Here is a 16,287-nt window from a genome sequence, read left to right as displayed (position 1 = left end):
TTCATTGTCACAGGGACAAAATCCTGCAACTACCTCCCTAACAGAACAGTGGGTGTACCCACACCACATGGTCTGCAGCGGTTCAAGCAGGCAGCTGACCATCACCATCTCAAGGGCAATTAGGGGTGGGCAATAAACAGTGGCCTAGCCAGTGAAGCCCACATCCCATGAACAAATAAAAAAAAAATCCAAGTTACAACTGCTCAGTCAGCTTCCGGGTCACAGTAAATACCCTCTATTCAGGCAATCAAGATGTACTGCTGATTGACTGTTTGCTGCTAACCTGACTTGCACTTTTTAAAATTCTAAGCTAAATTCTAATGGGAGAAATTAGTTCACATGGCCTATGTGCTCACTCGCATGGTGCTAACACCTATGCAGATTTCCTCATTGATTTCAATGAAGAACTCTGTGCAACGCCATGCATACAAGTTTCTTCCCCTCAATGTTAAGACTAAATTTTAGGCTGATTACTTAGCAAATTCTAAACTTCCCACTCTGTTTACAATGCACTAACATTGCAATCTGTGATTATGCTCTCTGCTTTAGCTGCAAGACAGTTTCATTGGTGTAATTAAAGTGCAAATGTGTATTATTAAGATACTTGGTTGCCCAGAAGGACTGTTCAAGAGGTCTTAACAGCTGCCTCAACTGAGATGAGGTAATTGTTAACTCAAAACAGGCTTGCTGGTTAAACTCGCCGCCTTCTTCTGTGCAGTTCTGTATCACAGAATGGTCAGTTACTCACTAAGGTAGCAGGAAGATTACCAAAACCTTTTGTAGATTTTCATCTCATAAAACAAAGACTGACAAGAAATAGATTATCCTTTAAATAAATTTTACAATGCAGGAATGGTGTAACTTCATACTGTTTATTTTGACATGTTCCACCAACAAATCAAAATTTGAAAAAAATTAGTACAACTTGCAATGGTTTTTCTCTGGATGAAAAGTAATGGTATATCATAGTCACTTTTACAGGAAGGACAGGACACCAAAAAAGGAGAAATTCCTGAAATATTCACATGCTTCTTTGCAGTCAGTGAAACTAATACTACTAGAGCCCTGAAACCAGACTGCCCATTCTTTGTGGCAATCTGAGTGGGTCTGCAGAAAGGAGAAATGGTTCCATTTCTTATCAATAAGTATGGTTTTACCAAGAGCTGAAAATAAATAAATTTTACTTTTTTCCCTCAACCATGATAATGTGATAACCAAATTTAGTTTTGACAGGGGGGTCAGTGTAAATGGGTTTGTCTGTTGTGCTGTTGGACAGAGCAAAAGCAGCTTCCTGGAAGGGTCCCACCATTGAACCTCTGGTCATCCATCCCAGATCGCCCTAAGAGGGAAAACAGTCATTTTCAATTTGTTTGAATAGTGTAGAAAGAAAATGTTTATGTACAGTTTTTGTATATGTGCATTTGTATACAATTTGTGTTTAAGTCTTGCATGCAGTAAAGTTATCCAAATAGCCTGGCTCCAGCTTTTACTAAATTATATTTATTGGCCTAATATTACACAATATTAAATTACTGAATGGGCTGTAATAAATTGGTTTGAGTGGAGCTCCACAACCAGAAGTTGTTCTTGGATGGGATTATGTCAGCTTTCATGACAGATTTTGAATAAAGTGCCATTGCATTTGTCCAACAAGTTTAGCACATCGTGATAACAGAATGATACCACTGGAAACTGGCAAAATATGACAGCACAGTCTATCTGGGAAAATTTGTAGGATAACCTTAAAAGATAATAAATCAACAAATAAACACAAGTAAAAGCATTGTTCAATGAAAGAATGTAAATCTTACTAACCTAATCAAAACATGGAATACAATGACCGTATAACTCTGATAAACTAATCCTCAAGCAGTTGTAGTGAACACATATCTGCTCTTTCAATGGCAGTGTTAGCACTGCCAACCTGGCCCAAGATAATCATGTAGTGAATCCAGGCATCTATACTACAATAAATCTATGCTGAAATGTTCTCAGAGTACTTTTATCGTGAAATCATATAGGTTCAATGAAATGCCAGAGGAACTAGTGTCAAGCAGATAAAAATTGCAGCCATATTGCATTTAGCAATAAGTCAGAGTGCAGAAACATTTGCAGTATAACAATTGCACTAAGTATTACCACTAGGAATCAGATGCATTATGATAACTATTTCCACACGTTTTCAGTTCTACTTACTCCTTGTCTGGCTTTGTCTTCACTGTGTTGGCTAGCCACTTCGTTAAATTTCATGCCAGATTTCAACTTCTCCATAGCTTCCATGATTTTGCCGTGTTTTTCACAGAGAATGTGTCTCACCTGCAACAGTGTTCAGGATGAATGCTGTCAAATAGATGTTGCTTATCAGGATTTTTTGAAACATGCTTGAATTTTTAAACTAAAAAAAAGAGACCAGAACTTCCTTGATGCGATAATGGGTAAACACATCATTTGATGTGGTACTGAGGCTCACAGCACAGGAAGGTTGAGATTTGAAATCTGATTTGTACCAAGTTAGCTGATCATCTCCAGGGCAGCAGTAAGAGTGCCATAGATGTCCTCAGTGCCCCGAGGTTAAGTACGAAAAAATATTAGCCAAGGTTCCAGTTTCTGATCACTATCCCATAACCTTTAGCAGTAAGTACATGTGTGGAGATGTTGGATGAGAACAGAAAACAATTGGCTAGACAGTTATGCCCCGACCATTGAATAGTTAATAATCCGCATTAGACAGACACATTAAGAACAGTCACTTGAGTTAGCCATCGAGATCTTGTGTACCCTTTCAAAGGTCAATATCTTTAGGATAGCTGAGCAGAAAATAGCATTATAGCTGCAAAGCTAAACCCAATAGACATCACAGATTGCATTAAGGATTAGAGTTGGAAGAAAGGCTTACATTTATATTACACCTTTCATGACCACCAGATGTCTCAAAAGCACTTTCCAGCTAATGAAGTTCGTTTTTGGGAGGTGTATTCACTGTTATAATGTAGGAGACATTGCAGCCAATTTGCACACAGCAAGCTCCCACAACAGCAAATGTAATAATGAAGGATAATTATTGGTCAGAACAATGGGAATAACTCCTCTGTTCTTCTTCAAAATAATATGGGGAATTTTATGTCCACCTGAGGGGGCAAATGGGACCTCGCTTTAATATCTCATCTGAAAGAGGATACCTCTGACTGTGCAGCACTCTCAGTACTGCACTGAACTGTTAGCCTAGACTGTTGAGCTCAAATCCTGGAGTGGGACTTGAGCCTACAAACTTTGACTCTGGGTGAGAGTATTACGACTGAGCCTCATAAGATTGGATCAAACAAAATTTTTAGCAAGATGCATGAAAATATGTAGAAATCTTATCCAACTCATTTTTCATTGTGGCCAGTCTCAGCTGTACATTGTGTGACCAAAAAGTCACATAAGTACTTAGTTTCCTGGGGCTTTGTTCAACATCTTTGACATCAGCATAGCTTTCTGATGGTACAGTAATACAAAATTCTAATTGTAGAGTATTTTTACACTAATTCACTGCACTATTACGTACATTAAATAATATATTATACCATTGATCCTTCAAAGTTGTTCTTGTATTAGAAATTTCTAATTATCTAACAGTTTGAACTAAGCAACATTAATAACACAAGAAAGTGGGAATTTAGTGCTCACAAATTGAAATTATAAGATATTTCTATTAAAAACAGATTGCACTCTTATTAAAGCAATAATGTAAGATAATGCATGCATTTATATAATAGCTACCACATTAAAGGATTTTACATAATAATACATAAATCACTTTTCGTAAAGCTGTTTTGTAGTCAAACGGAGGAACTATTCTGCCAAAAACACACATGTTTATTATTTTTTTAAGTTGGTACTGGTTGAGAGAATAATCTTTGCCTGGATATCAGTGCAGTTTTCCACTCTTACTCAATTTTTTTTTCAATGTCTGATTCAACCTCTGCCAATGCAGAAAGCCCTCAGTGCTGCACTGGAATATTAGCCTAGGTTTTATTGTTACTCTTGAAGCCTTTGAACCAATAACCTACAACTCAAAGGTAAGGGTATTATCAAATAAGTCAGATGAGGCTCTGATCTCTTACCTTCACTGCATTACCTCCTTTGGATCCTTTATCTTTCTTATCAGTATTATCAACACCAGCCGCACCACCTTAAACATACACAAATGGAATATGTTTCTTTGTCTTTAAAGCAAATGAATTGGTAACTCATAATTCACAGGAATTCAGCCAATGGTTGTATGATCCAGAGCTACAGTCAGCTTGTTTTTCCAGTTTTTGACTATTAATAAGCTAAAAATAAATTGCTTGTCTATCTAATAGATGAACACCTCATTGACTATACGTCCATGAATGTTAGTACTTGGCATTGTGCTTCCTTTTGCATTGCGAGCACAGGAATAAAATGTTAGACACACAGGTTCAGGCTGTCATTCAGGTCTTTAAACAAAGCTGTAAAAGTAAGCCTTCAGAAGGCTCAGAAGGAGAATTCAGGATGGTAGTTAGGAATTATTTTGCTTAAGCCAAGCAAAATAACCCACTGAAGGGAAGTGTCAGAGATGGACCGCGTGCCCCCAGTTTCATTTTATTCTTCGTTTCATCCGACGCCTCAACAAGAAACTTTTTCTCTTTCTCTCAAGTGCGAAGGAACGCAAGCTCCAACAACTCATCGACACCAACACCCATTTAGGACCCTCCACCCCTGCGTGTCCCTCCGTCCCCACCCATCTTCCAATCCCAGCCCCAGCCGTGTATTCACTACACCCCCTGACCTTCCCCTCTCCGATGCTGAATGTTCAGTGCTCAGCAAAGGACTTAGTTTCATACCCCTAGGCCATCACCTCAAAGAATTTCGGGCTCGGCATGATGCTGAACTCTTCTTCTGCCGTCTTCGTCTCCGGGCTCACTTCTTTGGGCAGGAGTTCGCTCCCCGTTCAACGGATCCTTTCACCCACTTCCAATATTCTCCCTCCACCTGGACCCCTCCCTCTGGATTCTTACCTTCTCTTGATCTTTTCATTGAGAACTGTCAGCGCGACATTAGTCGTCTCAATTTCTCTGCTCCTCTCACCCATTCTAATCTCTCTCTCTCTGAACTTACTGCACTCCATTCTCTCAGGTCCAACCCTGACATTGTCATCAAACCCGCTGACAAGGGTGGTGCTGTTGTTGTCTGGCGCACTGACCTCTACCTCGCAGAGGCTGAGCGTCAACTCACAGACACTTCCTCCTACCTCTCCCTGGACCGTGACCCCACCACTGAACATCAAGCCATTGTTTCCAGGACTGTCACTGACCTCATCTCCTCTGGGGATCTTCCTCCCACAGCTTCCAACCTGATAGTCACCCAATCTCGGACGGCCCGCTTCTACCTCCTACCCAAAATCCACAAACAGAACTGTCCCGGTAGACCGATCGTGTCAGCTTGCTTATGCCCCACAGAACTCATTTCTCGTTATCTTGACTCACTTCTCTCTCCCCTTGTCCAGTCCCTGCCCACCTACATCTGTGATTCCTCTGACACCTTACGTCACATCAACAATTTCCAGTTTCCTGGCCCCAACCGCTTCCTCTTCACCATGGACGTCCAATCCCTCTACACCTCCATCCCCCACCAGGATGGTCTGAGGGCCCTTAGCTTCTTCCTCGAACAGAGGCCCGAACAATCCCCATCCACCACTACTCTTCTCCGTCTGGCTGAACTTGTTCTCACACTGAACAATTTCTCCTTCAACTCCTCTCACTTCCTCCAAATAAAAGGTGTGGCTATGGGTACCCGCATGGGCCCCAGTTATGCCTGTCTCTTTATGGGGTATGTGGAACATTCCTTGTTCCAGTCCTACTCCGGCTCCCTTCCACAACTCTTTCTCCAGTACATCGATGATTACTTCATGCTCTCATCGGGACTTGGAAAAATTTATTAATGTTGCTTCCAATCTCCACCCATCCATCATTTTCACGTGGTCCATCTCTGACACTTCCCTTCCCTTCCTTGACCTCTCTGTCTCAATCTCTGGTGATAGACTGTCCACCAATATCCATTACAAACCTACTGACTCCCACAGCTACCTCGACTACAGCTCCTCACATCCTGCTTCCTGTAAGGACTCCATCCCATTCTCTCAGTTCCTTCGCCTCCGTCGCATCTGTTCTGATGATGCTACCTTCAAAAACAGTTCCTCTGACATGTCTTCCTTCTTCCTTAACCGAGGGTTTCCATACACGGTAGTTGATAAGGCCCTCAACCGTGTCCGGCCCATCCCGCGCATCCGTCCTCACGCCTACTCCTCCCTCCCAGAAACATGATAGGGTCCCCCTTGTCCTCACTTATCACCCCACCAGCCTCTGCATTCAAAGGATCATCCTCCGCCATTTCCGCCAACTCCAGCATGAAGCCACCACCAAACACATCTTCCCTTCACCCCCCCACCAGGTGGCATTCTGTAGGGAACGTTCCCTCTGTGACACCCTGGTCCACTCCTCCATCACCCCCTACTCCTCAAACCCCTCCTACGGCACCTCCCCATGCAAACACAGAATATGCAACACCTGCCCCTTCACTTCCTCTCTCCTCACCATCCAAGGGCCCAAACACTCCTTTCAAGTGAAGCAGCATTTCTCTTGCACTTCCCTCAACTTAGTCTACTGCATTCGTTGCTCCCAATGTGGTTTCCTCTACATTGGAGAGACCAAACGCAGACTGGGTGACCACTTTGCAGAACACCTTCGGTCTGTACGCAAGCATTACCCAGACCTCCCTGTCGCTTGCCATTTTAACACTCCACCCTGTTCTCTTGCCCACATGTCTGTCCTTGGCTTGCTGCATTGTTCCAGTGAAGCTCAACGCATACTGGAGGAACAGCACCTCATCTTCCGACTAGGCACTTTACAGCCTTCCGGACTGAATATTGAGATCAACAATTTTAGATCTTGAACTCCCTCCTTCATCCCCACCCCCTTTCCATTTCTTCCCCCTCTTTTTTGTTTTTTCCAATAATTTATATAGATTTTTCTTTTTCCACCTCTTTCCATTAATTTTAAATGTATTTCCACCCATTGTTTATCTATAACTTTTATGCCCTTTTAGTCTTATTTCACCCCAACCCCACTAGAGCTATCTGTACCTTGCTTGTCCTGCTCTCCATTCTTAATTAGCACATTCATTTAGATAATATCACCACCTTCAACACCTCTTTGTTCTTTTGTCTGTGACATCTTTTGGTTATCTCCTATCACTAGCTGCTTGTCCCAACCACCCCCACCCCCTCCCCCCCTTAAACCAGTTTATATTTCACCCCTTTCCTATTTTTACTTAGTTCTGTTGAAGGGTCATGAGGACTCAAAACGTCAACTGTGCTCTTCTCCGCCGATGCTGCCAGACCTGCTGAGTTTTTCCAGGTATTTCTCTTTCTGTTTTTGCTAACTATGCTGTTACCTAGACCAACTAAGTATTCACATCCAACAAGAATTATATAAATATCACTTAATTAATATCCATTATCACCATGCACTGTTTCATCTGAGCCCACGTTTAATCCCAACCCCAAAATTTTTCATGAATCTCGCCTCCCCACTTTTATTACTCGATATCCACCTCTCCATTTTACGTGAAAAGCACTCCAAATACTTGTTTTTTTTCTGGGGGCGGGAACGCATAGCAACAATTAATATGTATATCCTCTTCCATCTATACTTTCACAACTTGAATCTGAGTACTGATACGATTAGACAGTTTAAACCAAACACACCTTTACCACCCTTTGACTTCCCTTTCGGAGGCATGTTACCCTGCGGAGAAAAAAAGCCAGACACCAGCCGCCTGACAAATTCCTGTCGAACACAAGCTGCCAAATAACCAGGCGGGCTATTTAATTAACACCTAGCGAGGTTGCGGTGTCCAGATTTTCACCTTGTGAGGTTTGCGGCGGCTTGATTCCTTAAAACATTCTGTACAAGCGGGGTGGGGGGAGGCAGCTCCTGTCGTCATCACGCAGCGCCCAAAAGATGAAGGACCCGTGGCGACAAAACAATCTCCCATCGGGGTTGGTGTGAACATTGGACAATAAGAGCAGAGGGTGAGTAAGGAAGGCGGGTATCGTAAAGCAGAGTGACAGAGAATAAGAGAACGTTTTAGTTGTTTCGGCTCGAAACGTTGCTTTTCTCTTTGGGAAGAGGTAAGTGCTGGGTCTGGTGGCTTTCTGTGGCAATTTCCGTCAATGTTTCAGACTTAGGAAAGAGTGAAAGAAAAATTAACCAGGAAAGGAAAATTGCAAAGACACAGTAGAATACATCGAGAGGGGGAGGGGAAAGAAATAAACTCGATTTATACGGTGCCTTTCGAATCATCAAAACGTCGCAAAGCACTTTGACAAGCGATGGATTACTTTTGAAGTGCAATCACTTGCTATTTAGGCAAATGCTGTGTGTAATTTGCTTACAGAAATGCCCCACAAATGGTAAATGAGTGAGTGAACAATCAAATAATCTGCTTTGGTGATAATAGTTGAGGGTGGAATATTGGGCTGCAGCGTTCCGCGCTGATGGGGCAGATAGACTTAGACTTAGTTTAATGTTTTATCTCTACACCTGAGTGTCAGTTGCGATGAAGCCTGTGATAAGATTTAAACCCACAAATTTCTCACAGATGAACCAAGGAGACAGGGGTAGACGGAGAAGGGAAGATAGAGGTGGATAGGAAAGAGAAAATTGAAATGAGATAAGTAAAGAGGTGAGAAAGACGAGATTGGACAGAATCAAGAGTAGTGGAAAAGAGGTGGTTGAGAAAATCAAGAAAAAATGTTATAAACAGGTGACGGATAGATTATTTTTCAACTTGAGCAATATGTGAACATGATAACCTTAAGGACTTTGTATTTTCATGGAATTAGTTATAAATGTTTGTAAAACTATTGCGCTATATTAACCTAGGTTATATTTATTGAAAGACCACCATGAGTAAACTATTGGAAATGTGGTCTTAAATATGGTATAATTTAGCTCTCAACAAAATTAGTTGTACTCACTTGTTCTTTTGATGCTTCCAAAAACTGAATAGTCCCCTAAACTTGCTGTCATGGAACTAAAGTAAAGCGCTGGCACAGAAGTAAGTTGCCGGGTCCATTATGGTTGCTCCAGCAAAAACACAAGTAATCCAACTGCCCTGTTCTCTCCTCATAACTTTCGTGGTCTTCAAATATTTAAGTTATTTCCCTTACAAGATGCATTGATGGCTGGCTCAACCACTTCCTGTTAAAAGCATCTCCCAAGGTGATTTGGGTAAAGTATGGAAGTTGACTGGAATCTGTGGGAAAAGGCATGAGCGACCCTCCTCTCAAAATTTGAGGAGGCAATGGAATGAAATGTGGGAGGTTTGTCTCTCATCCAGAACAGGGGGCAGTATACTTGGCTGTTGTAATAATTTCGATGCGTGGGGAAAGGTAGTCCTGGCCACGTCAACACAGCGTGTATTGCTCATTGGATGCAGGTGAAGGTGTGGCTGTCCGTGCCAGAGGAGACAGACGACGTAATATTTTTTGAATCGCCGCCCGACATGTTCGCGGCCACGCACGTACTTTGTTTTTTTAGGTTTGAGATATCTCGGCCAGTGTCCTACAGCAACGAGGTGAAGAACTCAACTCTTGTTATCTCAAACAAAAACAGAATTACCTGGAAAAACTCAGCAGGTCTGGCAGCATCGGCGGAGAAGAAAAGAGTTGACGTTTCGAGTCCTCATGACCCTTCGACAGGGTCATGAGGACTCGAAACGTCAACTCTTTTCTTCTCCGCCGATGCTGCCAGACCTGCTGAGTTTTTCCAGGTAATTCTGTTTTGTTTTGGATTTCCAGCATCCGCAGTTTTTTTGTTTTTATCTTGTTATCTCAAGTTTTGATTGTTTGCAATTGTTCCAACACACACCCGAGACCACATCCCGGCCTTCGAATCAGTCCTTACCTTATCCATCATACATTATAATGTTAATTTTGAGTAAGATTTGGAGTACGAAGAAACCTGCATTTATATAGCCCCTTTCAGGATCTCAGACGTTCCAGTTAGTCAATGAAGTGCTTTCGGAGTGTATTCATAGTTGTAGGAAATAGAGCAGCAGATTTGAGCATGGCACTGTCTCTCAAACGTGAATGGATAAGAGACCAGATATGTTTTAATATATTGATGAAATGTTGGTTGAGGGCTTAATGTTTTCCAGACATTGGGAGAACTCCCCTGCACCTCTTTTATGCGTTGGGATTTTTTTACACCCACCTGCGGTGGCAAATCTCAATTGTAGCTACTAACCCAAAAACAGTACCTCCAACAGTATAGTACTTTAAGTATGACACTGAAGTGTCAGTTTCGTTTACATGCTCAAGTCTTGAACCCAAAGCCTTCTGATTAAGTGGTGAGGCTACTCCCACCGATACTTTTGAAACAAAATGGGAGAGAGCAAGAGGAAGAAAGAGGAATTATTGTATTTCCAACATAGTGAAATGTCCCAAGATGTTTCATGGTTAAGTGTCACTCCAGAGAAGAATTAGGAGGTACAAGTCAACAAAAACACAAATAGACTTTAAGGAGTAATTTGAAGATGAGCCGAAGTGTTGTAAATCAAATGAATTTAAGTACAGAGGCCCACATTGTGGGGGTGAGATCTTTGAAGGCCCTGACACACACAGTAGAAAGAGAAAAAAGGGGAAATACAGATCAGGATAGAGCTAGCAGAATGGATGTGGAAACCATTTTTTTTGTTTTATTGCCTGCTCATTTGTTTCATGTCCTTTTTCTATAATAATGTTAGGATAACCATTTTATTCCAACTCTTTCATTAAACATGAGGCAAACTAGGACTTGGTGGAACCATAATTTGAGTTGTGGTACTCTTGAATGTTAAAATGAACATTTCACACCATAAAATTAACTTGGGGGATTAACTCACTCCTATTTCAAAACTTCCGGTGTCTGGCTTTATAGACATTGCTAGACGTTTTTTAGTGTACCATTTAATCGAAAACTAGATGGTTAGCAATCCTTGATGTATCATTGCTATATATTTATTGTGAAATTACCTATGATTGTTGTAAAATTTATATCCACATCAAAGGCTGGATTTGAGTACTTTTTTTTTAATGGTGGAAGGATGAGAATAGTATAGGTTTAAAAAAAAGCAGTCCATAGATCATTAAAATGTAGTGATCAGGTTCAAAAATAATTTAAAAAGCTAATGGAATGTTAGCCTTTATACATAGAGAACTAGAGTATAAAGGGGTGTAAGTTTTGTTATAGCTAGCTCTGGTTGGATCACATCTTGAGTACAGTTCTGGGCACTGCAACTTAGAAAGCATGTATTGGCCTTGGAAAGAACACAATGTAGATTCTTCAGAATGTTACCAGGACTCCATGAATTAGATTATGGGGCAAGATTAAATAGACTAGGCTTATATTCCCTGGATAATAGAATTTAAGTGAGGTTTTTAGGATTTTGAAAGTAATTGATAGGAAAAATGGAAGGAAACTTTTTCTGCTTGGGGGTAGCTGTCCAGGATAGAGGGCATAACTTTAAAACCAGAGGCATGTTATTTCAGGAAAGAAGTTCAAAATCACTTCTTCACACACAGGATGGTAGAAGTATGGAATTCTTTCCCTCAAAAAGCAGTAAATGTTAGCTGAATTAATTTTAAATCTGAGATGGCTAGGCTTTTGCCAGCCAAGGGATGTTAAGGGATACGGAGCCAAGCCTGGTGCATGGAGTTAGACCATAATCTCTCAGAATGACGGAACAGACTGAATGGCCTACTTCTTTTGTACCTACATATGCTCCAGTATATTATGCATTATCATTATCAAAAGTCAGCACAGTTTTGTGAAAGGAAAATCATGTTTAACCAATTAATTGGAGTTTTTTTGAAGGAGTAACATGCACAGTGGATAAAGGGGAGCTTATTGACATAGTGTACTTAGATTTCCAGAAGGCATTTGATAAGGTGCCACATCAAAGATTATTACGAAAAATAAAAGTGCATGGATAACATATTAGCATAGATAGAAGATTGGCTGGCAGAAAGCAGACAGTATGCATAAATGGGTCTTTTTCTGATTGGCATGATGTAACGAGTGGCATCCCATAGGGGTCTGTTCTGGGGCCTCAACTTTTTACGATTTACATCAATGACTTAGATGAGGGGAGTGAAGACATAGTAGCTAAATTTGCAGATGACACAAAATAGGTAGGAAAGTATGTTGTGAAGAGGGCATGAAGAGGTTGCAGTTGGATATGGATAGGTTGAGTGGGTAAGATCTGACAAATACAGTTTAAAGTGGGAAAATATGAAGTTGTTCACTTTGGCAGGAAGAACATAAAAGCAAAGTATTACTTAATTGGAGAACGGTTGCATAATTCTGAGGGCAGAGGGACCTAGGTGTTCTAGTACATGAGTCACAAAAAGTTAGTATGCAAGGACAATAAGTACTTAAGGCTAATGGAATGCTATCCTTTATTACGAGAGATATTGAACATAAAATTAAGGATGTTACGCACCTCAAACACTGTGTGCAGTTTTGGTCTCCTTATTTAAGGAAGGATTAGAAGTGGCTCAAAGGAGGTTTATTAGATTGATACCTGGAATGAGTGGGTTGTGTTATGAAGATAGGTTGGACAGACTGGGCTTGTTTCCACTGGAGTTTAGAAGAGTGAGGGGTGATTTGATTGAAGATCCTGAATGGCCTTGACAAGATGGACTTCGAAAGGATGTTTTCTCTTGTGGGTGAGTCCAGAACTAGGGGGGCATTGTTTTAAAATGAGGGGTCGCCCTTTTAGGACTAAGATGAGGAGAAATTTTTTGTCTCAGAGGCTTGTGCAACTTTGGAATTCTCTGCCTCAGAAGGTGGTGGAGGCGGGGTCATTGAATATTTTTAAGGCAGAGTTAGGTAGATTGTTGATAGGCAAGGGAATCAAAGGTTATCGGTGTTAGATGGGGATGTGGAAATCGAAATACAAGATCATCAGCCATGATCTTATTGAATGTCGGAGCAGGCTCGAGGGGCCAGATGGTTTACTCCTGTTCCTATTTCTTATGTTCTTTTCAGTAATTGTAGCACCTCAGACAAATGTTGTACAGAACGGTCTTTGTATGATTTCTATCTTAATTTTTTCAAACTTATTATCTATACTTTTAGAATGGCAGATTACATAACAAAAATATTTTATCCATTCAGCTTCAGGGGCATTCACTTCTGTTATGAACTAAGTAAGAATTTGTAGTTGTAAAGTTCGAATTTCGAATTTAAAATATATTTTGGATAAATTTTGATCTCATAGGCGCTCCTTTTTTTTCCCCCATTCTAATTTTACAGGAATGCGACATGTGACACTTCCATCCAGTTTGGCTTGCTGTTCTCATCCATGTGACCAGCAGTAATGCTTGTACAGCATGACAGTCCTGAAACAGTTGCCAGAGGAAAACTGTTTGCAACAAAAGTCAGTAGTTTAGTAACCAGTAAAGTCTGACTGCACTAAATTACACTAACATGCACACCACTTGCTGAACATTTTTAATTTTTGATATGTGATGCCAATGAACACTTGCAGTAATACTTTACATTGTATTATTTTTTTAAAAAAACACAGCAAATAGCTTTGTGCCTTACAGCTGAAAGCCTGAAGTGAAAAGTGGTTCAGTGCAGAGTCTTTGAGCATGCATTTGCTGATCTGTGTATTTGTGGGAATTATTTTGATGAGTCGTGGGTGCCATGCAGAAGAGACACACTACAAAGATTGGCTGGGGAAGCTGAAAACAATTCGGAATGGAATCCATAAAATTGACATGTATCTGAATGCTGCACTGGATTTACTAGGTGGAGAGGACGGGCTCTGCAAATACAAATGCAATGATGGTGAGTAAAATGCTCAGTAATTACAACACCTTGAAGTCACTAGGGGATTGTAATTCTGTGAAAATTGGTTGGGTAAGCCATTTTGGAAATACTAATGGACTCTCTTGTGAGATATCTATGCTGTTAAGGAAGCTTTCTATGAAAAAGGCACAAAGAAAACTTGACATGAAGCACAATAAGGCAGTTACTTTTGAGAAATCAGTTGATGTGCAGTTTAACCAGTCAGGCCATTCTGATATGCCATTAGGTTATGTCAATGTTAGATAAATGTTAATGACAGGAAGTGGTAAGGATAAAAAAGTTTTACAACAAATATACATTCCTTTTGAGGCACAAAAACCCAACCGTCGCAACAAGAGAAGTTAAATATTTTTAGAGCAGAAAAAAGAGGCTTATAAAGTAGTCAAAAAAAACCTGAGGATTGGGAGAATTTTAGAACTCAGGAAAGGAGGATCAAAAACTGGTAAAGAAAGGGAAAATAGAATATGAAAATAAATAATGAGAAACATACAAATGTAATGTAAAAGTTTTTGTAGGTGCGTAAAAGAGAAAAGATTAGCAAAGACAAGTTACAGGCAGAGATAGGAAAATTTATAATGGGGCGTAAGGAAATGGCAGAGAAACTAAACAAATAATTTCTGTCTGTCTTCCTGGAGGAAGATATAAAAATCCTCCCAGAAATACTAGAGAACCAAGGGACTAGCGAGAACCAGGAACTGAAAGAAATTAGTATTAGTAAAAAAAGTAGTACTGGAGAAATTAATGGGACCGAAAGTTGGTAAGTACTCTGAACCTGATGATCATTATCCATGAGAGTTGAAAGAGGTGGCTGTAGAGATAGCGGATGCATTGTTGGTCATCATCCAAAATTGTATAGATTCTGGAATGGTTCCTGCAGGTTGCACAATAGCAAATGTAATGCCACTATTTAAGGAAGGAGGAAAAGAGAAACAGGAAACTACAACCCTATTAGCCTAACATCAGTAGTAGGGAAAATGTGAGAATCTTTTATAAAGGATGTGGTAACTGGACACTTAGAATAATGATAGGATTGGGCAGAGTCAACATGGATTTATGAAAGGGAAATAATGTTTGGCAAACATGTTGGAATTTTGTGAAGATGTAACTAATGGAATAGATAAGGAGAACCAGTGACTGTAGTGTATTTGGATTTTCAGAAAGCTCTTGATAAGGTGCCACATGAGGTTAGTAAACATAGTTAGAGCACATGGAATTGGGGTTAATATACTGGCATTAATTCTGAATTGGTTAACAGACAGAAAATAGAGTGGAAATAAACAGGTCATTTTCAGGTTGGCAGGCCATGACTAGTGGGATACCACAAGGACCAGTGCTTGGCCCCAGTTATTCACAATCTATGTCAATGATTTGAATGCTTGGAGCAAATGTAATATTTCCAAATTTGCTGATGACACAAAGCAAGTTGTGAGCAGGATGCAAAGAAGCTTCAAGGGGATTTAGACAGGCCACGTGAATGGGCATGAATACAGCAGATGGAATATAATGTGGAAACATGTGAAGTTATCCACTTTGGTAGGAAAAAATAGAAATGCAGAGTATTTCTTGTGGTGAGGCATTGGGAAGTGTTGATGTCCAAAGAGACCTGAGTGTCCTTGTTTATGAGTCATTGAAAACTAACGTGCAGGTGCAGCAAGCAATTAGGAAGACAAATAGTATCGTGGCCTTTATAGCAAGAGGATTTGAGTACAGGAGTAAAGATGCCTTGCTGCAGTTGTATAGGGTTATTTTGGTTAGATTGCACCAGGACTGTGTACTTGCCATCGAGGGAATGCAACGAAGGTTCACCAGAACAAAAACAGAATTACCTGGAAAAATTCAGCAGGTCTGGCAGCATCGGCGGAGAAGAAAAGAGTTGATGTTTCGAGTCCTCATGACCCTTCGACAGAACTTGAGTTCGAGTCCAAGAAAGAGTTGAAATATAAGCTGGTTTAAGGTGTGTTGGGGGGGCGGAGAGAGAGTGGGAGAAGTGGAGGGGGGAGTGTAGTTGTAGGGACAAACAAGCAGTGATAGAAGCAGATCATCAAAAGATGTCAACAACAGTAGAACAAAAGAACACATAGGTGTTAAAGTTGATGATATTATCTAAACGAATGTGCTAATTAAGAATGGATGGTAGGGCACTCAAGGTATAGCTCTAGTGGGGGTGGGGAGAGCATAAAAGATTTTAAGATATTTAAAAATAATGGAAATAGGTGGGAAAAGAAAAATCTATATAATTTATTGGAAAAAAAAAGGAAGGGGGAAACAGAAAGGGGGTGGGGATGGGGGAGGGAGCTCACAACCTAAAGTTGTTGAATTCAATATTCAGTCCGGAAGGCTGTAAAGTGCCTAGTCGGAA

The 16,287-nt window shown here is 40.6% G+C and overlaps 2 protein-coding genes across 7 annotated transcripts in view; one reads left to right on the top strand and one right to left on the bottom strand.

The window, feature by feature from the left end:
• Positions 1-858: 858 nt before the first annotated feature.
• pin4 (protein (peptidylprolyl cis/trans isomerase) NIMA-interacting, 4 (parvulin)) lies at positions 859-9,372 on the bottom strand. Of its 2 annotated transcripts, none has more exons than XM_041195031.1 (4): positions 9,047-9,372; positions 4,107-4,174; positions 2,197-2,316; positions 859-1,339 (listed from the first exon to the last, which is right to left on the bottom strand). In XM_041195031.1, exons 1-4 carry the CDS (start codon positions 9,096-9,098, stop codon positions 1,181-1,183), a joined length of 399 nt encoding a protein of 132 aa, XP_041050965.1. In that variant the 5' UTR covers positions 9,099-9,372; the 3' UTR covers positions 859-1,180. The 2 variants fall into 2 exon arrangements, with proteins under 2 accessions (XP_041050965.1, XP_041050966.1); XM_041195032.1 differs by lacking the exon at positions 9,047-9,372 and adding an exon at positions 7,772-7,908.
• pla2g12a (phospholipase A2, group XIIA) overlaps positions 7,964-16,287 on the top strand; it is a 29,072-nt gene continuing 20,748 nt past the window's right edge. The window contains exons 1-3 of one of the 5 annotated variants that reach the window (XM_041195028.1): positions 7,964-8,098; positions 13,368-13,491; positions 13,664-13,907. In XM_041195028.1, the coding sequence (XP_041050962.1) occupies positions 13,709-13,907 (199 nt within the window). In that variant the 5' untranslated portion in view covers positions 7,964-8,098; positions 13,368-13,491; positions 13,664-13,708. Of the gene's footprint in view, positions 8,198-9,625; positions 9,646-13,367; positions 13,492-13,641; positions 13,908-16,287 lie in introns of those variants that run through there. The other 4 variants (XM_041195026.1, XM_041195030.1, XM_041195027.1 and 1 more) reach the window with 4 other exon arrangements.

This window comes from Carcharodon carcharias, chromosome 9, assembly GCF_017639515.1.
Source record: "Carcharodon carcharias isolate sCarCar2 chromosome 9, sCarCar2.pri, whole genome shotgun sequence".
Lineage (NCBI taxonomy): Eukaryota > Metazoa > Chordata > Chondrichthyes > Lamniformes > Lamnidae > Carcharodon > Carcharodon carcharias.
The sequence above is the reverse complement of the archived record's forward strand: the minus strand, read 5'-3'. Positions and strand labels throughout refer to the sequence as shown.

Coding starts and splice junctions, on each gene's coding strand:
- pin4 (XM_041195031.1), bottom strand. CDS start 9,098: ATGACAGCAAGTTTAGGGGACTATTCAGTTTTTGGAAGCATCAAAAGA. Junction 4,175..9,046: donor TGGAAGCATCAAAAGAACAA/GTGAGTACAACT, acceptor TGTATGTTTAAG/GTGGTGCGGCTGGTGTTGAT. Junction 1,340..2,196: donor AAGACAAAGCCAGACAAGGA/GTAAGTAGAACT, acceptor TTTCCCTCTTAG/GGCGATCTGGGATGGATGAC.